The sequence below is a fragment of the Triticum urartu genome, chromosome 4A (assembly GCF_056163025.1).
Source record: "Triticum urartu cultivar PI428250 chromosome 4A, HENAU_Tu73, whole genome shotgun sequence".
Lineage (NCBI taxonomy): Eukaryota > Viridiplantae > Streptophyta > Magnoliopsida > Poales > Poaceae > Triticum > Triticum urartu.
In genome coordinates, this window is record NC_141876.1 from 190,267,215 (window position 1) to 190,290,915 (window position 23,701).

General features: G+C 47.6%; 1 protein-coding gene and 2 pseudogenes across 5 annotated transcripts; 2 read left to right on the plus strand and 1 right to left on the minus strand.

Annotated features, from left to right (window-relative positions):
- The first annotated feature begins 3,056 nt into the window (after nt 1–3,056).
- LOC147975335 (low affinity sulfate transporter 3 pseudogene) lies at nt 3,057–3,773 on the plus strand (annotated as a pseudogene).
- Nucleotides 3,774–7,555: 3,782 nt separating this feature from the next.
- On the plus strand, nt 7,556–11,328 carry LOC125551299 (phosphoglycolate phosphatase). Of its 5 annotated transcripts, none has more exons than XM_087518124.1 (9): nt 7,556–7,903; nt 8,308–8,481; nt 8,723–8,910; nt 9,009–9,243; nt 9,629–9,775; nt 9,860–9,984; nt 10,126–10,330; nt 10,660–10,907; nt 11,027–11,328. In XM_087518124.1, exons 2-9 carry the CDS (start codon nt 8,422–8,424, stop codon nt 11,193–11,195), a joined length of 1,377 nt encoding a protein of 458 aa, XP_087374250.1. In that variant the 5' UTR covers nt 7,556–7,903; nt 8,308–8,421; the 3' UTR covers nt 11,196–11,328. The 5 variants fall into 5 exon arrangements, with proteins under 5 accessions (XP_087374250.1, XP_087374251.1, XP_087374252.1 ...); XM_087518125.1 differs by having other exon boundaries at nt 8,356–8,481; XM_048714480.2 differs by having other exon boundaries at nt 7,557–7,903; nt 8,581–8,910.
- A 5,695-nt stretch (nt 11,329–17,023) lies between these two features.
- LOC147975336 (uncharacterized) lies at nt 17,024–19,582 on the minus strand (annotated as a pseudogene).
- Between the last annotated feature and the right edge of the window lie 4,119 nt (nt 19,583–23,701).

Here is a 23,701-nt window from a genome sequence, read left to right on the forward strand (position 1 = left end):
CCACTGCGTGTCCCAACATTGCTTGTTCTTAGGAGTGTTTTGTTTTACAGAGAAAAAATTGTATGGTTTCTATAAATCTTCAAATTTAAAAAGGAGAAGCTGCTAGAGGGATCGAACTACGAACCTCGGACTTACATACCTAGGTCGTTAGGCCTTTTTTTGTTCTTTGATAAAATCAGCCAAGTTTTTAATTAGAAAAGGAGATTGAACTGGGATTTGAACCACGTAGCACTAAGCTCTAAGTTCCAACGTATGTAAAAAAACCTCTACGTTCCAACAAGCCAAGTTTTTACATACAACGAGACATATATATTTTTTATAGTACTTTTCACGCATAGCCAACAATATCTTTTTTCTTTTGCGAAAAGACATCAATAGTTAATGTAATGTACAACTTAACGTCAATGTACTCTAGGTGATCCTTGCTCCTTGTTGTTGATGTATGGTTTGTCAACTCAGACACAAGATGAGAAGGGTTTTGTCAAACACACTCGTAGGCCTCATCACCTCCCACCTTGGTAGCCAATTGTGGTTCCAAACATCCATTGTTTCCCAATTACCAAATCACTTTATCAACCCTTGATTCAGCACAACTCTCCCTTCAATGATCACTCTCCTAGATGGAATTGATGGAAAATATAATGCCTTAGAATTCTAGTGCTCAAAGTTTCTGGATTTTGCAGGATGCGCATGGATTTTGCAGGATGCACCATGCTTGCCTTGCCAGCTAGGAGAGATTGAAAAACTCAGTGTCCTTGAAACCAGGACCCCCAACCCTTTGGGTTCCGTCATCTCCTTCCATGATACCCAACTCAAATTTCTTTGGCCATCTTCACTTCCCCATCAAAATTTCCTAATCAACATGTTTAGTTGCCCACAGATCCCTCATAAAAGTTTGAAGCGGGACATGGAATAAACTGGCACTGCTTGAATGACTCGTGTTGAGAAGACATTGTTCGTTCTACCTTTCCCCATAAGCTATCTTTAATTGCCTTAATCTCTACTCCTAAAGAAGTAATCTGTAGGTCATGGTTCGTTCCTTCGTTCATACGTTTCCTACCCCACCCCCTCGCACGATCACCCCCTTTGATTTTTCTCTCCCACCACCGATCCCTTTCGATTTTTTTGGCCTAACCAGCCCTTCGATACAGCCTACTCAACCATAGGAGCCGAAAAAACCATCCCATCACTCAGGTTCCTCCTTCCCTCTCGTACGCCCTTGTTAGGGCAAAAGGCACACGCACACATGTCGTCGCTGTCCCCATCCTCCCCTGCCCCCAGCCCTTCATCACCACTCTCAGCCAAGTCCCCTCTTCTGTGTCGGTGTCCTCCTCCGATCTGATGCATCACTATGGGGCTAGCTGGTGGGGGCGACATCGCATGAAGACCGCTCGTGGTGGGGCGCACGTCCAGTGCTTGCGATGGCCATGGATGGTGGTGTACAAGATCTGCGATGGGTGCCGATGTGCAAGATTAACATGACCGTCGCCGCCGCCAGATTCTTTTTTTAAGTGAACGATAGTGGGAGATGCTCCCACTGACTTTTGTATTACTCACAAAGGAACAGTTACATATGTGTTACAATGGGTTTTAAGCGCCCCCCGGCCGTGTAGGCTAAAGTAATTACAACACTAATGTCCCCAGTTTTCAATGTAACTAGACAGGAAAGGACGAAGCTCCTCTCTGCAATTATGGATCAGTAGCTCCAAAAGATGTTTGAATCTAGCCAACCATGACCCGATTGAATGCTGGATCCCTCTGAAGTGTTGGTTGTTTCTCTCCATCCATAAACTCCAGGCAGCCAACAGGAAAATGTCCATGAAGAGAGGCTGCTGCCAGTTATCTTTGCCCCCATGCAGCAATGCTATTCTGTTGTCTCTTACCGGCCAAGTCAATCCAACTTTACTCCAACACTGTTGACTAAAGGGGCACATAAAGAATAAGTGTTCAACAGTTTCCTCGAGAGGGTTTTGACAGAACATGCAGGCATAGTTGTTCCCTGTGACGGAAAAGTGCCTACGCTTGAGCATGTTTCTGGTATTCAATCGATCCACAAGAAGCAGCCACCCAAACATTTTAAACTTGATCAGGCTCTTGGCCTTCCAAAGCCAACCGAAAGCCTCATCAACCACAATCTCGTTGTAGCAGTGGTTATAGAATTTCTTTGAGGAGAAGCGCCCGAGCGTGCATTCCCAAGTGTCACAGCGGTCGTCGGCCACACGCACGTGCATCGACCCCTGCTGGATCTCTATGACCTCCTCTCTACCTGGGTCGAAAGAGGTAAGCTGAAGATCATGGTTGGGTCTGTGGCAGTAAGAACCTTAGCAATGGAATCATCCCCATTCAGGCAAAAGGAGAAAGCCCGCGGGTACACTTCCATGAGTGGAGCGTCATTACCGCTTTCAAACCAGACATCTTTCCAAAACAACGAGCTAGAACCATCTCTTGGGGTGACTTTGGTGATCCCACGAAAGACACCATTGAGTGGCATTACGTCTTTCCACCAGAAAGAGCCCACCGCGTCAGCTGCATGTGGGATTTTGTTCCTGTAGTATGCATCCCAAATCAACTCCACCCAGGGGACATCATCATGGTTATAGAATTTGAACAGATGCTTTAAGAGGAGAGCTACGTTCTGGGTCTTGATGTCAATGACACCAAAGCCTCCACACTGCTTTGGACGGCAGACAAGTTCCCATGCCAGATTCGTTGTCAAGGTCCATATCTTCTCCTCTGAGTTTGGCTTCACCCTCTCCTAGTTTCTCTTCAAATTCGTGTGTTGATCTTTGAACCAGAAATAAAGTTTGTCTATTTCTGAATTCCTAATGTTATCTCTTGAGTTCATGTGTCGCTCATGTGTTGCAATGCAACATTTTAATTCTAGGTTCTGAACCTGAATTTTCTGCATATAGTTGCATATTCGTCCTTGCCGCATGCTTCATCGTAAGAAGAAACAAATTAACTTGGCTATCTTCCACCACTTCATCTAGTAGATTGCAATACTCTTCTTGCTAACATGAGTGGTCGTACAATACAATATGTTGGAATGACAGGGGATGAAGTACAAGAAGTTTTTCTGGCTCTCAGCAATTTCACCTCTGGTCTCTGTCATCTGGGCCACGGCCGTGGTCTACACCAACAAAAGCCGACAAGCATGGTGTGAAGATCATCCACGAGGTACACGGCGGAGCTCCATCAAGCAGATACAGCTCAACGACTCCTACATCGTCGAATGCGCCAAGATCACCATCATCTGCGTGGTCATAGTTCTCAAGGTAAATCATCATCGTACACAAAATTCAGCAGGTGTTTGTTTTCATGGTGAAATGTAGGTTGAACTGACCAAACAAGTTTGTGCATGTTGCTTGTCAGGAAGCCATTGCTGTCGAACACTCTTTCGCCGTGATTATAGGGCATAAGCCCGATGGGAACAAGGAGATGATAGCCTTGGGGTTCTCAAACGTCGCAGGATCTTTATCCTCGTGCTATGTGGCAACAAGTGATCGATTAATGCCTGTAAATCTTCTAGAAAAAATGTACCAAAATATGTGGGGCAGCGTGTCTGACAAACGTTTGGAGGTTCATTTTCTCGTGCCATAGTGAACTTCAGGTATGCAGGTTCCTTTTCTCGTGCCACGTTGAACTTCAGCGCTGGCGCCAGGTCGACGGTTTCCAACATCGTCATGGCCGTCATGGTGTTCATCGTTTTGGAGTTCTTCATGAAGCTCCTCTACTACATGCCCATGGTGGTGCTAGCCTCCATCATTCTGTAGGCGCTCCTTGGACTGATTGACATCAAAGAAGCTTGCAACATATGGACATTCGATAAGATGGACTTTCCCATATGCCTCGGTGTGTTCATCCGCATGCTCTTTGGGTCCGTGTAGATCGGCCTCGGAGTCGCGGTAAAGATCAATCGGTATTGCCTTACTCTGAATGATCGATTGAATCATGTATTCATGGTATCTTCCAGTTCTCTAAGTTTCTTAGAGCTGATCGTTGCAACTTGCCATATCCTTGCTAGGATTTTTTTAAGATGCAGTATGGAGCAATTTCCAAAATGGCATGCATGTTGGCACTCATTGCACTACCACCACGCAGTAGGAGGCATCAGGCCTAGGAAGGTAATTTCGTACTGTTTTTTTCTAAAACCTCGGTTGTACCTGTGGTTTGTTGTCTCATTAATCTCACAGATAAACAGGACAACGTCGACACAATTTTTGAGACAAACGTCTCCATTTATTACAATTATTGCCTTCCTTCTTGGAGCTTTTGTGTTCTAGACTAGCAGGTTTTGCAGGGATCTGGGTCGCGGTATCCGCAAATGCTAGAGTTTCATTCAAGTGCTGCTTGGTGGTCTGCAGCGGAAGCGTTCTAGGTTTTATTTTTCATCTATGGTGTTTGTCTTTCATGTGTTTCCCCCTTCTGCGATTTGAAATCGTTAAATAACTTGTCAAAACAGATTGGTGTTTGTGCAGGTGATTTCTCAGTCATCACAGTTGTTGGCATGGGCGGCATGGCCCTACACGATGCAACATTTTACATTTGGCTTGGTTTACATATTCACCTAATTCTATGAAGGTTACAAACTGTATATCTCTTGCAGGCATGAATATTTTTTTCACCATGAACTTTTACAGATACTTTGATGTCACAAATACTTTTAACATTATATATACTCCTTTGTCCTTTGTTTACATGCCCCCGACATATTTTGGGGTTCAACTTTTGACCAATTAAAAGTGGGCCAATTCACAAAAATTAACCATTGAGTTTGTAATATAAAATATTTTCCAGCGGTATTTTTTCTGAAATGTGAATCATATATTATTGGTCAAGGAACAATCACAAAACCTGGTTAATAGTTTTAAATAGAGACATATATTATTGGCGCCATATATTAAACAGAGACATATATTATTGGTCTAGACATATATTAAATAGAGACATATATTAAATAATGTATATAGACATATATTAAAACTATGTCCACTGAAATAATAGAGACATATATTTTTTCTGAAATGTGATTCATATATATATATATATATATATATATTAAATAATGTATATAGACATATATAGACATATATACTATGTCTCTATTTAATATATGTCTAGACCAATAATATATGTCTCTATTTTTCTGAAATGTGAATCATATATTATTGGCGCCATATAAATAGAGACATGGGTAGCAGTTATTATTTTTCACAATTTATATAGTTTCAAACATATTAATGGTAATTCTTTTAAGAATTGATGCGCACATGTTCTAAGATATAAATAAAACAACAATTATTTGTTGGGAAATACTACAATGCGACTAACACTGGAAATTTGAGTGGATAGTCTTGTACTATGTTATGTATAGTCTTCACATGGAAAGTCTATACAGTTTTGACTATATTGCTGGCCACATTTAAAACTTGGACTGTGAGCATTCTAAAACACCAGACAAAAGATGGGCATAATTACCACAAATGGAACAACACTAAAGTTTGATTTCATGATATAACTCATTTAGAAAAAATATAGGTGCCCTCACTGAAAAGGAAAGTAAGTTTGCAGATTGCTCGCTGTAATTGATCCACATTATGTGGTGATAAGCTTGAAGCTGCAAACCTGCGTGCGTATTTTTTATGCAACTAGCAAACATGCCCGTGTGTTGCGAAGGGAGAACAATAATAATCAATAACATGATCAAGTAGAGTGGGTCAACAGAAATACAACAATGTTGATGATTTCACTTGATTTTGCGTAGTGCCTCTTCTCATGTCGGATATGGTTTTGCTACGTCGCTTATTGCCCTCTTATTGCCCAGCTAGGTGGTGGGATATACATCAAAGCTGCTGATGTTGGAGTTGATTTTGTTGGAAAGGTTGAGCAGGGGTTACCACAAGATGATCCTCGTAATATCCTGATGTCATTATTGACTTAGTAATGGTGTTCCTCTAATAAGCCTGGATATATGGTAGTGTGCTCATTGAATATACCTAGAAGCCTGGATATATGGATATTCAGTTTAAATAAGCTTTGTAAGTTTTATCACAGATAACATTTACCACCTGCATTCTTTCTGGAGCGCGCACCAATTATTATTTTCTGTAAAAGATGGACTAGCATTGTCACCAAAGGCTTTTTAGAATTCCAAAGTTAATCAAGAATGCATTTTCAATAATTAGATATTTGTGGCTTGTGATGTAATTCAAGATATGGTTTTTCTACAACAAATTATCTGTTGCCACCCACATGTATACATTTCATCTGATGCAGCGCCAGAGAGGGATCATGAGCGAGGAAGGGGAGCAATGGAAGGCGCGGACCATAGGAAGGCGGAGCTGCGACATGTGGCGGGAAGGTTGGGGAGCTCTGTGACGACAGCATGGCACATGGTCGTGGTGGCGTGTGCCGGTGCTGGTTATGTGACTTGCAACATGGAGTTTGGGGAGATGAGATTTGGTGAGGATAAAGAAGATGGAAGGGAGTGAAGGATGGGTCTGTCGACAATGATCTATATGTAAGTGGGATAGTTTCTCTTCTGTAAAAATAGACTTCCAATTAGTTTCACAGACAGACCATTTGACAATTATACTTTTAGTGAATTGTTTATTGACATTTATAGAATTATGTTTGTTTGAATGAAGTATGTTGCATATATAATTATTTGTCAAACTTCACATGAAAGTACGGGATCAACTGTCTAAACCTTACCTAATAAGTTTAAAACTGAAATAACTAAAACACTTACTAAAGAATTGACATCTTGAGTAAAACGGTTGATTCAACTATAAACATTACATTTTAAGGATTCAACAAGTGCTTCGATGTCTCTGTCTATAAGTTTGTAAGTTAGATTGGTTCCACTTTATTTATCTCTAAAGCATACATGTTGCGGATTTTATTACTATATTGTCTGGCCTCCCATTCTCTTCTTTGGTATAAAGAACTTTAATATGAAACCAATATCACACAAGTTGTAAGGTACTCCCTCCGTCCCGAATTATTTGTCTTATATTATTTTATGTACGGATGTATCTAGACATGTTTTAGTGTTAGATTAGATACACTCTTATCTAGATAAATCTAAGACAAGTAATTTGGGATGGATGTTGTATTTGGTTCGGAGTGTTAGGATAAGTAATGCAGTATGAATCATGACGATGAACTTCATCCGGAATTTCATCTTGATTTTGTTTAACTTGTATGTATTAGAAAATATTTATCACAACATAATACTCCTTTTGTTTCTAAATATAACTCTTTTTAGAGATTTCAATACGGACTACATACGGAGCAAATGAATATGTAGTCTGTATTGAAATCTCTAAGATGACTTATATTTAGGAACGAAGGAGTAATAAACTGCTTGGATCTATACATTGCAAATTAAAATGATATTTTGCTCGGTGTATCTATATCTAGCATAATATTATTGTACGATGGATGAGGCTATTGCTTTCGGCCAAGGAATAATCCCAAGCAAAAGGAAAAGGTAAAGCAGGCCCACGTCGGCGCCCATGCCATGTCCACAGAAATAGACTCACTCCTCGTCCTCACTGATAACGCTTCCTCATCCTCGCGTGGACGCGACCCCACCACCTTGGAGCGTAGACCCTCCTTCTCTCAGCAGCACGCTGGCTCCACGGTTCAGCGACGATTCGGTAGACCGACCGCACTCTCTCTCTCAGTTTTGATGTTTGCATAAACAAGTCGCTGTTGTGCTAGTACTGTTGCCGCTTCAGTAAAAAACGAGGAATAATTCGAGGGATAAATTAGCGGGCACCATTAGAATCATCGACCGCTCCTGCCAGGAATCAGTTCTAGGCTGGGCCGATCCGTGCGAGGCAGATCCTGAACCCGCAACCTGCGGTTGGAGTGTCGTGCTGCCTCCTCCTCCCCCGTAAGTTGATTATCCTTTTTTCTTAGCTTTCCCCCCTTGTTTTCTTGGCGCTGGTTTTCTATCCACCGAAAAAAACTTAGGATTTGTTTGTTTCGTTTCTCTAAGAAGCCTTTCGATCATTGCGTCTTGTTTAGTGGATATTTCCCTTAGGATTCTTGTTTTTGTTTAGTAGTCTGCAAATGTATGTGGTTTTTTGGATCCACTGGTGTGGTGTGATGTGGAAGACCTGTTGGGATTTGGGAATTATTAGATGGAGAAATTGGGGACTTAGATGCCGCCGGCAGTGCCCAGCTTTGCCGCCAGCGAGAAATGGAACAGTTCTTGCATCCGGGCATGTCGACTGAGATGCTCTTCCTTCGCTGTGCTGTTGTCCCTAAGATTATTATCCTTGCTTTGTTGTTCAGAAGGCATGCTTGTTTCCCCTTCTTTACGTTTTTGATGTTTTGATCAAGACCTGGGGATTCTCTTGTAATGGCCGAGTGCTCCTTGGCAACAATGGGAGGCCAGTATCGTGGGGGATGGACCCAATCCAGCGGCAAGCTCTCCCCACGAAACATATCAATCAGGATGTCAAAGAGGTAGCTTTGTTCTTCGGTTTTTGTGATATCACTACTAATATGGACCATATAGAGTTGTTGGGTTACTTATATTTCATTTGGGCTATTCCATATTTGTAGGAACTACATTCATAAAATTCCCCTTCCATGTCTGCCCAAATTTAATTCAGCGAAACAGCGGAAAAGCTGTGCATTTACCTCTTATAAGTTTCATGGAAGGGGTTACAAGCTGGAGACTCAAGTTAGATGTTATTTCTTTCAGTCAATGATGGGTTCAGAGAGTGTGATCTCACCAAATCTAATGTTGCTCTCTGATGAAGCGCTTCTGACTATCAGCGTAGTTTTTGCATATTTGGCTGGGGTTGCACCCTCTCGACCTACAATACCCCGCACCCGAAATCCCAGCGCCAATCAACATCTTACAGCATCAATCTCCTCTGATTCTGGTAGGTAAGAGTAGCTGCTTTAATGTCGCTTTTAGATGTCAAAAAATTTGTTTGACAGAAAAAATTATGACTGCTAATGCAGTTTTCTCTGGCAATTGCTAGGAATGGAAAACGTTTGCTTGACAAGAGTACAGCGTCTGACCCCAATGATACATGGAATGAAGTGAGGGCTAAACTTTCTGAAGCCTTAGAAGCAAATGGTCAAGATACCAGTTCTGATAGCAGAGATGAAGGACTAAAAAATGATAGGAAAAACTATCCTTTGAGTATGCTTGCAATTCATGGAGGTCCCAGGTTGCGGCTTCTTCTGATCACATTTCAACATCTTGAAATGGAGGCAAGAAATGCACTATAATTTATTTTTCATAAATATTTTGGGTATATATTAGTGAATATTGAAGATTGCCCATGCATACTTCTCCGAGTTTAGATAAGCTAGTAGGCAGTAGCTGAGCTATTATGTACCAAAATGGTAATGCTCTCTTCCTGTATGTTTTTGTTGGTAAAGTAGCATCATAGTCCATGTTGTATCGGTGTTTTCCAAATATTCGTTGACTAGTTGAATAAAATCATTATGGTTGTGCACCAGAATTTCTGGAGTGAAGTGCAGTTGATTTTTAAGATTTCCTTTATGTTCAAGTAGCATTTGACCCAATTGTTGTCAATGTTATAGTATGTTTTAAATTCATATACATGTTATAACGTGGTCTGAGCCCATGCAGGCAAGAAATGTCTCTGGAAGTTTTCAACTTCTAGATGGGATCAGGTGGTCGGAAGTGTCAGTTATGTTGATAGATAGCTTGATTGAACCAGCATTTATGAAATGGATCGAAGAAGAGCAAGCCCTGGAAAATGGCAAGATCGATGAGGTATGTCATTAGTTTGAACTGCCTTCCATTTCTCTATATTGGCTATTCTCCAACTATCTTATTTTTATTCCTTTTCTGTTCCAGAAGCTTATGATGGTGATTAGTAGAAAAATAAAGGAAGACAATGGGATCTTGAAGAGATTCAACAGATTAGGGAAGGTTGAGCTCTATTTGGACCTGCTCTTTTTCATAAGATTTGGTTCTGCAAGGTACTATCCGTATGCCCTTCTTGATGCTTAGTCTTGTGCTGTTCAATTTCTTCCCGTTTTCAATTTAATGCCATATGTAAGAATGTAATAGGCCTCCGTAAGGTCCATAGTTACATCTTTATCTCTTTTTCGCTGTGGCAGGTCTGATAGCTATTTTGATACTAAATTTCTGGCTGAAAATGGAGCAAGGATTTTGGAGGACCTGGTAATTTTCTTGGCTGATGTGATTGCTAGTATTTATCTAGAGATCATGTCAGTTGATGGTGACATGCCTACTGAGGTTGTTGGCTCCAGCTTAGCTTTATGTTCTCTATCGACAAGAGAACTTCAAAAGCAGCGTAATGAGGTAATGGTTGTCGGCTGTGTAAGCTGATACTGTTCTTTATTACTTTGTTGGGTATATATATTCGCATTGTCATCTTTTGACCTGATAAGAATTTTTAACTAGCAAGCAAATATATTTGTGTGAATATTTAAGGACACACGTGAATAGTCTAATTCTGGATTATCCATTTGCCCTTTCCCTTAATTCTCCTGTTATCATTTTCTTGGAAAGATTCTCATGTTATGATGTGTCCTACTTAGCAATTTGATACTGTAAGTCTTAAATATTCCAACTTTCATGCACTTTTAGGTTTTGATAATTGCATGCTAATCTATTTTATCTCTTCGAAGGTGGCAATTAACGGGTGGTTGCACCAGTATTTCGAGTCAGTTGTTTCAATGTACGAGGACAGGTTTGAGTTATATGTTCTATGCAGAAGATCATGCAAGAACACAGCAGATAATCGACCTGATAAAACTAATTGGTTGACCATTGCATTTCGAAATCCTTCCACATCTACTCACCTGGATTATGTTTGCATAAGCCCATTTTCTCTTCCTGTGAGAAGGACAAAGGAGCTAAGAGCACTGACTGGATGGTATCGTCCACCTCTTGTCTGCTTTTTGTTTCATGAAAAAGATCATTAACATATTTTTTGTGCGACTTGGATTAAGATTTCATTTTTCTTGTAACATTCTTCTCCGTCATCTGTTGCAGGAGGTATTACTACAGCCTTTTCTTGGAGTTGTCGGATATTGCAATGCCTTTTGCACGGGCAGTCGTGGCTAGAGTCAGCGCTGCGGTGTCCTACTTTTGGGTGTCCATGATAGGGAGATCTCTGGGACTGATTTTTTCTGGGATAAGGCAATCGCTGGGCTGGAGATGAAGTAGTGTTTCTTCAGCTTTCATTTTGACAAATTCAGTATTGTCACCTGTTACTCTCAAAGATGATTGTCTTGTGCTCTTTATTGTAGTGTTTCATTGCGGGTTATGTATAAGGAGATTATTTAATTTGTTACCATCCTAATCTTACCAACTCAAAGACATTGCTACTTATTTTCCAAAAGAGATAAATACACCGGCAGTCAAGTTGAGTTGAAAGATTTCGCCTAGACAACAAAACAAAACCGGATCGGCGGCCGGGTCTGCGGCGACACACCATCTGACCTCGGATCGGCGGTGGTGGCATAGAGGGCCTGGTGGTTGGGTCGGCACCATGCGGGTTGTGTCCTCCGGACAGATCTGATCTGGCCGGTGCGGCATGCTCCATGTGTGGCGGCACAGATCGGCGGCGACCCGTGCACATAATACGTGATGGAGGTTTTTCGAGCGGATCCGGATGAAAACCTTGTGCTCGGCTTGATGCCAAGACCGGCGTTGGTGGCACCCTGTGGTGTCATTACCTTCTTGAAGGCATCGCCGTGGAGAAGTTCTAGACCTCTATCCGCTACCTCCGGGGGAAATCTTAGATCAGTTGATCGGATGACGGCGGCGCGTTGGTGTCGTTTCCTCCTTGGGGGCGTCATTCTTGGAGGCGTACACGGGTTCGAGGGATCAGCGGGCGCCTTTTTTGATGGAGCGGTACTTCATCCTTCACATTGATGACGGCGGATCTCGGCGGCGTGGTGCAGTGGAGACTCGGCGCCCGATGCGCGGTGATGGACTCGCGCAGGTGGAGGTAGTTGTCTGGCGTCAAGGTGGCATCGATGGCGGAGTGGCCTGACAAGGTAGAAGCCTCAATATCTGCTCTGAAGACGGACCTATGAAAGATGGCGGCGACGACACATGTGAGTGCGTCAGACCAGTTTATGCCCCAGACCCGGTATGTGACTCGGCTGGGGCTTCTGGCTTTTGATGATAGGCTTAGGTGAGTAGACCGGGTATTTGACCCAGGTAGCACCCTTTCATCATATGGATAGGAGTAGTGGCATATGTTGCCAAGATGGCGGATTCAGGCATTTTGTTGTAATACTTTGTAAGGTCCTCGTGAATAATCAATAAAGTAACCGTATGCATCTCCCAGATGCAGAGGCCGGGGGTCATCCTTCTTTTTAAAAAACAAAACAAAAGCACATGGGCTGCCTTTGAACGAGATGAGCCACGCTCCGTGGCGTCGCTCCCACAATATTTCTCTATTTTTTTTAATGTTGACATAAGATTTGCCAAATTCATTGATCAGGAAGGGGAGCCAAGTACAAAAGGACCTAAGGGGCAAGCACCAGAAACAAAGCAACTAGGTGCAAAACAAGAAAAGAAAGGCAAAGGGACTCAGCCCGGATCAAAAGGAATGCCGGCTCCGGCCATATTCCAAAGTCTAATTTCTTCAGCGATCTTGCGTCCAAGAGCCATCTTGGTCATAGCCTCATTCTGGAACAAACGCCTGTTCCGTTCGCGTCAAACTTCCCAGGAAATCAGGTGGATCAGCGATAGCGTGCCCTTCTTCTTACTTGGCGGAGCGCGAACCATGCAGGAACCCATCCAGTCCTTGAAGTTGGCGCAGCTAGTCCAAGTCGCCGGTGCAAGCAAAGGCAGGCTCGTGAGCGAGGCCGTGGAGGCCCAGATGTCCACGACCCAAGGGCATTCCACCAGTAGATGAAGCGGTGTCTCAAGGTTGCGCTCGCAAAGTGGGCAGAAATAATTATTCTCCCAACCACGCCGTAACAGAGCATCGGCAGTTAGAATCTTCCCAAGGACTGCGGTCCAGATAAAGAATTTGCACTTCCCAGACGCCCAAGTTAACCAAATTAGGTTGAAACCGTCCATGGGAACAGAGCCCTCGAATTGTAGCAGGTACGCCGAGCGAGCAGAATAGACCCCATCCATGGACATGCGCCATGAAATCTCATCACGATGGCCATGAGAAAGCTCGACCGTATCCAGCAGTGCGGCCAGGTTCAGAAGTTCTGAGGTCATGTGTTCAGTTAAACCCCTTGCCAGGTCCGAAAGCTAAGCCTCTCCAGTGAGAGCCTCCTTCACCGTCCTATTCTTGCGAGTCGATATCTTGTACAGGTTGGGGGCGATGACTCTGGGGCACTGCCCACTCAGCCAACGGTCATGCCAAAATCTAGCCAAAGTGCCATCACCCAACGTAATGCACGTAGCCATAGAGAACAGTGCCCTTTCAGTATCATCGCATGGCAAAGGGCCATGCACCCAAGGCCTGGTCGGTTCCTGCCAGGCAGACCATAGCCATCTAAGTCGCAAGGCCATGCCAAACTTCCTAAAATCCATAACGCCGAGGCCTCCAAGCTGCTTCGGCCGGCAAATGAGACTCCAGGCGACTCTACATTGACCACCGTTGCATGTGCTTTCGCCGCACCACAGCCAAGCGCGGCATAACTGAGTGAGGCGTTTTATAGCCCAGGCAGGTAACCGGTGAACTGTCATCATATAGATTACCAGGGCCGTGAGATTCAACTTTAGAAGTACCAGGCGTCCACTTTTCGCCATGAGCCCACCGTGCCAAAAGGACAGCTTCTTCCCAAATTTGTAGATCAGGGGGTCCAGGTCGATCTTGGTCAGATTCTGAAGCGAGAGCGGCATGCCAAGGTAGGTTGTCGGAAAATGTTTCACCGGGATGCCAAGTGGGGCAAGGATAGAAGGCAAGTCAAGAGCATCACATCTAATAGGCATGGCCGAGCTCTTGGTGACGTTGGTGTGCAGGCCAGAGACACTCGCGAAGCACTCCAGCAGAAGCTTAATCATACGGGCATCCCTCACAGTTGGGTTCATGAATAGCGCAACGTCATCGGCATAGAAGGAGCAACGCATCAAATTCTGTCTCCCCGGCAATTTGGAGAGCATACCCGCATCCATGGCCAAATTCATAATTCTGTGCAGCGGATCCATCGCTAAAATGAAAAGGAAGGGGGAGAGAGAGTCCCCCTGCCGAAGTCCTTGCCTGTGCAAAACATCCTCCGATTGTTGGCCATTAATAAGTATCCTTGAAGAGGAGGTGCGTAAGAGCATGGCGATCCAGTCCCACCAACGGGCACCAAAACCTCTTGCTTGGAGCATGTCAAGGATATATGTCCAGGAAATCGAGTCGAAGGCCTTAGCAATATCTAACTTGAGCAACACAGAAGGCTTCTTAGTCTTGTGCAGGTATCTGCTGGTGTTTTGAACGTAAAGAAAATTTTCCTGGATGCTTCGCTTTTTAATAAAAGCGCTTTGGCAAGGATGGACAAGCTCCGCTAGCTTGGGCGCGAGGCGCCTCGCAAGCAGTTTAGTGAATAACTTGACAAGACTATGGATCAGAGAGATCGGTCTAAAGTCTTTGATATTAGCAGCGCCATGCATCTTAGGAATGAGGACAATGAAAGCCTTGTTAATGCGCGCGAGACCTCTGCAATCAAGTTGGTGCAGCTGATGTAAGGCATCCATCACGTCGCCCTTGATAGTATCCCAACAACATCTGTAGAAGCCATTCGAAAATCCATCCGGCCCAGGAGCCTTCTCCGAAGGTATGTCGTTAATGGCTTGCTTGACCTCCGCCAACGAGAAGCTCCCCTCAAGATCAGAGAGGTCGGCATGGTCCAGATCCAACTCGTCCCAAAGCAGAGCAGAAGAAGTGCGTCGTTCGGTGCCGAAGACATTTGTGAAATGATGATGAGCCAAATCTGTCATCGCCATGGAACTAGTAACTGGGCCAGAGGGTCCATGCATGACGTGGATCGTGTTGCGGTTATGCCTGGCGTTCGCTTTCCGCTGAAAGAAACGGGTGTTAGCATCACCGGCCTTAAGCCAAAGCACCCGACTTCTCTACCTTAATTTGATCTTAAGCAGAACCGAGAGACCCAAACTCCTCGACTTGAGCTTGGAGCGCAAGTTCCTCTCCTCAATCGACAAGGCACGGAAATCTTGTGCCATGTCCAGCTGCAAAACAATTTCGTTGGCCATGCACAGCTGCTTGTTAATATCCCCTACGATGGACTTGCTCCAAGCTCTAAGATCCTTGCTGAGTCACCACAACTTGTGATTGAAATGTGAGATCGGGCAGCGGCTACCGGCTGGTTTAGACCACGAGTCCTGTACCACCTCATGGAAACCCTGAATGTGCTGCCAGTATGCTTCGAATCTGAATCTTCGGTTAGTTTTGATTATCACCTCGCTGTGGAGGAGAAGCGGGCAGTGGTCCGAGATGGACGAGGCTTGCGGGAGAAGTTTCGCAGCCGGGAACAACAGTTCCCAGGCAACATTGCAAAAGGCATGATCAAGCCTAACTAGTGTGGGCTAGTCTTGCTCGTTACTCCATGTAAACCTTCTACCAATGAGAGGAAGCTCACGAAGGCTAGAGTTATTCAGAGTGCGGCGAAACTTATTCATCCAGCAGCGGCAAATTCTATCATTGTTTTTGTCACATGGGTCCGTGATCAGGTTAAAGTCGCCGATGATTAGCCACGGCCCAGCCATCGAGTTGTGAATGTCAGCAATCTCATTCAAAAAGGCCTGCTTGCGCTCATAGTCATGCGGCCCATAGACCGTTGTTAGCGTCCAAGCCGACGTCTGCCCCAGGAGGCCAAGAGGGCAAAAGGTGGCCATGATCGAGAAACGGCGCACCACGATTGCGGAGGCGCAAAGGCGATCCGTGCGCCAGCAAAGCAGCACACCGCCCCGAGTGCCATCAGCAGGAAGCACCGCGTGTTGATCAAAAGTGGATCCGACAATTTCGGTGATGTCTGATCCAGCAACCGTCGCTATCTTGGATTCCTGCAAGCAAATGATCGAGCATGACAGCTGGTCAAGCATGGCGCGCACCGCAGCCCGTCTGGCTCTGCTGTTTAAACCTCTCACATTCCAACTAGCAACAGAAAGAGGACTAATCATAAGGAAACACATAGGTCCACTTAGACAGGTTAGGGCAAGCCAACCCCAGCAAATAGGATACAAGGCAGCCACTAGGCGCCCAACAGTACGCATCATAAAGTTCAGAGGAAGATAAATCATGGGAAACTAAGGTGCAACACAGCGGAGCAGGGGAGCCTAGGCAGCGTGGCCAGCAAGCTCCTCCAAGATCGCCTGCAATTCAGCGTCAGGAAGCTGCAGCTGGGCCGGGGAGGACAGACCCGCAATCTCCGCCAGCTTGGCGATGTTCTCCAGAGGCAAAGGCGTGCGGAAGAATTGAAGATAGGCCAGCAAAGTGTCATCGTTGAAGTCCTCTAGGCGCTTGATGAACCCAAGATTGACGCTGATGGCGGCTTGTGATCTCCTAGATGAGGACAGAGTGGATTGCATACACTGAAGTCTGGAGCTCTGACGGGAAGCTTTGACAGCGCTCAATAGCCGCTGCTTCAGCTATCGAGGGGAGGGCGTAGAGGCAGGAGGGGTCCCCAGAATTGAAACGGATAGGAGTGATGCAATTTTTCCGATGAATTGCCTTTGTTCATCCAAGTGGAGTTTGACAACCTTCGCAGTGATCGCAGAGAGCAGATCCGGGCCAGATAGGTTTGCCTCTGCCAGCGCGCGTCTTGCTCTCTGCTCTTCAATGGATTGTTGGTCTGCAGAACTTGGCTCCCAACGGTTCTCGGTCCATAGAGTACCAGGGCAGGGCTGGCTAGACAGGGCGGTCTCCACTCCAGGTCCGAACCCCATATCAGGCCCGACGGCCTAGCTGGAAAGCAGCGGCAGGGGAGGTTGAGGCTCGGCCCAGCCAGGCAGCCGGCATGAGCCCGGAGAGAAAACCGGCGTCTCCCAGGCAGCCGATGGCATCATGCCCTAGAAAGGAGGAACCCAAGCAGGCAAGCTGCAAGAACCCAAAGAGGGTGGCAGAGGAGGGAGTTCAGAGCTGCAGCTGCGGTGCAGAGAGGAAGATACATCAGCGTCCATGGTCACCATGCTGGTCCAAGCAGGACCATGCTGCTGCTGGCGGTTAGGGGAGAAGATCTGCATTAGGCCTCCAGTGGTGGGGACGAGACTCCACTCACGCATGACCCCAGGCTCCCCAGCCCAAGCAGAGCAGCTGCTGGGCAGGTCCACACCACCCATCTTTTGTGTCCCCTGACCAAAGAGGAGCGCCCGGCCAGTAAGCGCAGAGGGAGGCAGGTCACAAGGCTGCACCATCTCAGCCAAATCAGCATCAGTCCAACCTCTAATAGCCCCCAAATCAGCCACACTCCTCGCATCACTGTCTGGGCCTTTAGCCGTCATCGTGTTGGGCTGCGCCCTGGGCAGCAGGTCCGTGCCAAGAAACGTCTCAGCATCAGATGTCTGAGTGTCGGGCTGCGCCCCTGGCAGCGAGCCCGCGCCGACCGCAGGCACGTCAGAAGCCAACAGAGCGCCGGGCTGCGCCCTAGGCAGCAGGTCCGTACCCATCACCACCTCCAGAGTGCGGAGCTCCGGCGTGACGGAGACGGAGACGGGTGACTGGCTCAGCCTCTGAGCATGCTCGAACACGGCCGCCGGAACTGAATTGTCCATCGGAGCCTCACCGGAGGGATCAGCAGCGCGGCGCCGATGGCGCCGGGGTTCAGGCTCTCTGTCGTTGTTGTCCCTGCACATTGCCTGTTCACGCAACTTCTGGAGCCGCTTGCGCATACCACCGCGAGTTCCCCGACGGCGGCTGTTGCCTCCCCCATCGCCGCCATCATCATCACTACGACGGCCGCCAGGGAGAGCATAGCTGGAGCCCACCGACCTGGCCCTGCCATCACCATCACGAACGCCGAACCGCCACTTGCCCTTGAAGCTGTAGGTACGCGGCCACTTCGCCAGCTCGCCCTGCACCGGTGAGGCAGAAGGCGAGATCGGGGTGTAGTCTTTGACCACGTCGAGGTGGATGAGCACCGGGAAGGAAGGCCCCTCCTTGCCTTCCTCCACAGGGGTGCCCTCCGGCAGGAACTCACGAGGCCGGACGATGTCGGGTCGCTGCAGGACACTGAAGTTGGAGGCGCGAGGGATTTTATCGGGGTGCCAAGTCCAGAGCCAAGCGAAGAGCGCCGAGCAATTGGCCTTGGTGGAGGATTGGCGCTCGATGAGGTCCAGGTCGCAGTCCTTGCCGAGGACCTCCTAGACGCTCGCCCAGTCCCACGAGTTCAGCGGCAACCTCTCAATGGCCACACGGCAGTAGTAGCGCCAGATGCGGTTGGTCCCGGGGGGGAGGGAGCCAAGGCCTGAACTTGAAGTGCACTCCGGCCACCTCGATGCCCCGCTGCTCAAGCGCAACGTCCCGTTGGGCAGGCCGGAACGTGGTGAGGAGGAAGTCGTCGGGGAAGAAGGGCGCCACAATAATGTCGCCGCGCGGAAAGCGGAAGACGCGCTCCACAGCCCGCGCCACCATGTCAGCGGAAATGCCGGAGCAGTGGCCAGCCGCGGACAGGATGAGGGCGGTCGAGCGTAGACGATGGGCCTCCTCCTCCATGGCAGGGGTGCTGACCACCGTGCAGCTTGAGTTTGCCGGCCTTCTTGCCGCCTCGCCAGGGATGTAGGCCATGACAGGCGCCGGCAAAGCGAAGCGGCGCACAGAGGGGGCCAGGGCAGGTGGCGCCAACGCGGGTGGCGCCGACGGACACGACGAGGAAGCAACAGCAGCAGGGCTTGAGGGAGTAGGTGGGCGGGAGAACTTGAGGCTGAGCTTCGTGCGCTCCGGGAAGCTACACTCAAGGTGACCCGAGCGCTTGCAGGAGTAGCAAGTAATAGGGTCACGGCACTCGAAGAACTTGTGCCTCGAGCCCAGACAACGATAGCAAGCATTGCCAAAACGCCTCTTGAATGCATCATCGGCAGCAGTTGAGGGACGGCGTTCATGGCGCGGATCTTTTGGAAACTGGGCGGCAGCGCGTGCCTGGCGCCGCGCCAGTTTTTTAGATAATATATAAAATAATAGAGAACACCTCCTCGATCTCCTCCTAGGCTAGTAAATGGCGATGGAGGGGTAGCAGGGCCCAAGGTGTAGCTGCGCAAGGGAGGAGGCGAGATCATCCAGCTGCACGGTGTTGTTGCTATCAATATCCGTGCAGGTGATGTTGCCGTGGATTTCTTCTCCCGCAGCTGCTTTGATCCATCTTTAGTATGAGGATGGCATAGTCGTTTTCTGCCCCAGCGGCGGCCAGACACATCCTCCACATCGGCATCATTGTTCGAACTTTGGCCGGGAAAAGCAACAAAGCCCGCAGAAAGAAAACAGATCTGGAGCACATTAGCAATGGCTCTCGCCCAAGCGCCCTCACCGGCCTCGGCGGCCGCACCCACCCCACCCACCTCGGCCGGAGCAGTCTCGCCTTTCATTGATGGCGCTTCCGGCTGCGTGCTCCCCTGCGTTGCCTTGCGGGAGGCCATCGATGCTTCCGCCCCTTGCCTGGTTGACCGGGTCTCCGGGCGGGTCTTCCCATGTGTATCTCTGCATGAGGTGAGTAATGGTGAGATCCCGGTGATTGATTCCCCTCAGCCCCTTTCTTGCTCTCTGCCAGCTCCCAAGCCGGCCGCCGCAGCGTCCTCCCCCCCATCTTGGGCGGCGACGGTGGCCGCTTCTGCCAGGCCGCGGCTTCAATCGCTGGTGGTTGCCCCGGTCCGCGTGGTGCCTCCTGCATCTGGCTCGCGGCCACGCGGGCCTGCGCCGGGTCCTGGCTCGTCGATTCCTCCGGCTGTCCCGGCGATTCGCTCCTCTTCGGCCTCTGTTGCAGGTCCAGATGGAGAGGGATGGACTGATGTCTCCTCTCGGCGCGCTCAAAAACTAACCTCAACTTCTTTTTAGATAATATATATTATTTTATATATTATCTAAAAAGAAGTTGAGGTTCCTTTTCCTGCCAACCGGACCATGTCCTTCCCAGCGCTTTTGTCCATCCATCGACCCACGTCGCGCATCCACCTGGTGTTTTGTCAACCTTCGTTCAACTCCCCCTTCGTATGCTCTGTATTAATTTTCCTTTTTGTCCACGCGGCCAACAAGCCATCAAGGCCCAAACATAGGTAACACGTCGTTGCATGTGTCTCCTCTAATCTCGTTTTTGTTGATTTGACACGCAGCAGGTGCTAACCTTGCGCCGCCACCCAGCTTCTTCCTCAATCAGCGCTCCTTCCCCCTGAAGGCCTTCTACACCAAGGAAGATGATCACGTGATCTTCCTTTCTAAGAGCATCTCCAATAGCATGTGTATATTTGGATGTCTATATATTCATATAGACAATGGTCTAAAAAGATTCCCTCATATACACATCCAGTTTTGCATCAGAACGTCTATATACAGGGACCATGACAGGTCAGCCGTCGCTAGGGAGAGGAACAAATCATGATTGCGACTGAGTTTAAACAACGCCTTCACATTGTCCAGGCATGAACATTGTCAAGGCCAATTTAGAGGATGTGTATATTTGGACAATCATATAGACAAGCGGTTGGACGCCTGTTTTGGACTCACGTCGTGAAAAACGAGTATAGACATCCATATAGACAAGCTATTGGAGATGCTCTAATTTGCGTACACCGCCAATCCCGCCGGGGCCCTCTCGAGACGGTACGAGAACAACTTCGCAGCGAAGGGGCTGGTGCTGCATCCACGACCATGCATGTCAGCCGGCTGGATTCTTGAGGGCGGGGAGGAGCACATGATGGTGCAAGGGTGGGCCTGGGGTGAAAGGAGATATGCCTCTTGCGTATGTATTTGGCGCTGACGACCAGTGTGTTCAGCAGGATGAGGTACATACACACTACGTATATCGCCTCTTCTGCTTCAATCTACTTTACTACTTCAATCTGCTGATGGGGAACGTTGCATGAAAATCAAAAAGTTTCCTACGAATCATCCAAGATCTATCTATGAGAAGCATAGCAACAAGAAGGGAGAGTGTCTCCACTACCCTGCTAGACCGTTAAACGGAAGCATATATTACGCGGTTGATGTAGTCGTACTCTTGATGATCCAATCGCGATCCAATACGATGAAGTATCAACGGACGACACCACCGCGTTCAGCACACGTGCATGTGCAGCTCGATGATGTCTCCTCCTTCTTGATCCAGCAAACAAGGGTAGAGAAATAGATGGGATCTCAAACAACATGATAGCATGGTGGAGATGGTGGTGGCGTAGTGCCGGCAGGGCTTCGACAAACGCTGTCGGAACCAATCTAAGGAGAAAACAGAGTTATGGGAGAGGTAGGGCTGCCGCCGGGGCGTGGGAATTGGTGTGTTCAGCCCCTCTCCCCCACTTTATATAGGAGGCAAGGGGGGTGGCTGGGTCGCAGCCCTAGCCCTTCCTCCAAGGAGAGGAGGCGGCCAAGGGAGGAGTCATCCCTCCCAAGGCACCTAGGGGAGGCCTTCCCCCTTATGACTCTTTCTTCTCCACCTCTCCTTAGCGCATGGGCCTCTTGGGGCTGGTGCCCCTGGCCCATGTAGGATAGGGCGCCCCCCTATAGCCCATGTGGGCCCCGGGGGCAGGTGGACCGCTCCGGTGGACCCCCGGACCCCTTTCGGCACTCTCAGTATGATGTAGGGTGGAACTCTAGATGGTCGATCTTTCATGAAAGGAGCGGATCCCGCGAAGAACACGAGGAACACGAGGGGAAAACACAAAGGGAAACACAAGAGAAACACTCAAACCAACTAGATCCGGTCACACATGTGCTAGATTCTCGAAACACAAAGGGAGATACACGATGCAAAGTCAACAAGGGACGATACAAAGGGTAACCGATTCTTCTCCGAAAGGAGGTCTTGATGGGGCCACCCGAGAGGGGGTCTTGAATCCAACATATGTGATATCACTAAGGAAGGAAGCCACCTTGGTCTCGAGAACTCTAGCTCTAGCTCGTGTCATAGGTCCTCTTGGCACTTCGTGAGACGATGGTAGGTCCATGGGGATGACCGTAGGATGCTCCGCATCATCTCCCCTCGGGAAAGATCCGACCCCGGATCGAAATATTCATCATCATGGTAGGGAGAGAGATCTTTGACGTTGAAGATGTCGCTCACAGAGTACTTGTCGCGTGGAATGTCGATCTTGTAGGCATTCTTGTTGTAGCGTTCAAGCACCTTGAAGGGTCCATCCGCTCGTGGTAGAAGTTTGGACTTGCGTTCGTGGGGGAAGCGGTCCTTGCGAAGGTGTAGCCACACAAGATCTCCAATGTTGAATACCATGGGGTGCTTGTTGAGGTTGAGCTTGGTTGCGAGTCGTTGTACTTGGCGCTCAATGATGTGCCTTGTATCTTCATGCTTCTTCTTGAGATAGTTGACTCGGGCACTCGCGTCCATGTTTGTGCGCTCTTGTAGTGGTAGAGGAAGAATGTCCAATGGGGACAACGGGTTGAAACCGTAGACGACCTCGAAGGGGGACTTGTCGGTAGTCGAATGTCTTGCTCGGTTGTAGGCGTACTCGGTGATAGGTATACACTCCTCCCACTCCTTGATGTTCTTCTTGATTAGCACGCGAAGTAGAGCGGAGAGTGTGCAGTTGGTCACCTCCGTTTGGCCGTTGGTTTGTGGATGGTATGCCGTGGAGAAGAGTAGCTTGATTCCGAGCTTGGCGGATAAGGTTTTCCAAAAGTAGCTTAGGAACTTGATGTCGCAGTCCGAGACTATCGTCTTTGGTACTCCAGGGAGGCGCAATATTTCCCTACAAAAGAGATTGGCAACATGTGAAGCATCATCTATCTTGTTGCAAGGAATGAAATGAGCCATCTTAGAGAATCAGTCCACAACAACAAATACGGAATCCTTTCCATTTCTAGTTCTAGGCAAACCAAGCACAAAATCCATGCTAATATCTTCCCATGGTTGATACGGAATTGGAAGAGGCATATAGAGACCATGGGATTGAGCTTTAGACTTAGCTTTGCGACATGTAGAGCATCGGTTGGTGAAGCGGTTGACGTCGCGGAACATCTTGGGCCAATAATAGTTCTTGGAGAGCGTAGAGAATGTCTTGTCGTGTCCAAAGTGTCCCATTAGTCCTCCTCCATGAGATTCTTGCAAAAGTAACAAACGAAGAGAAGACTCGGGGACAAAGTTTGTTAGCTCTCATAAGATAATCATCATTGATGTAATAGCGTTCCCAAGATGTATGCGTCAAACATTTGGCATAAGGAATAGCAAAAGTAGGATCATGCGCATACAAGTCTTTTATGTGCTCAAAGCCAATGACATTTAGTTCAAGTTTAGTAACAAGCATGCATATGCGGGAAAGTGCATCCACCACAACATTTTCCTTGCCTTTAATGTACTTGATGACATAAGGAAAAGACTCAATGAACTCACTCCATTTAGCATGACGCTTGTTCAACTTAGTTTGACCCTTAAGGTATTTAAGTGTTTCATGGTCGGTATGGATGATAAATTCATGAGGGCGAAGATAATGTTCCCATTCATGCAAAACTCGCACTAAAGCATATAGATCTTTGTCATAGATGGGATAATTGAGTTGCGCTCCGTAAAGTTTCTCACTAAAGTATGCCATGCCATG

Bases quoted from the DNA above. Each gene is read 5' to 3' on its own strand.
- LOC125551299 (XM_048714480.2), top strand. From the start codon at position 8,375: ATGGCCGAGTGCTCCTTGGCAACAATGGGAGGCCAGTATCGTGGGGGA. The intron at 8,911-9,008 runs GTAAGAGTAGCT...GGCAATTGCTAG, and splicing joins ATCTCCTCTGATTCTGGTAG to GAATGGAAAACGTTTGCTTG. The intron at 9,776-9,859 runs GTATGTCATTAG...TTTCTGTTCCAG, and splicing joins AAAATGGCAAGATCGATGAG to AAGCTTATGATGGTGATTAG.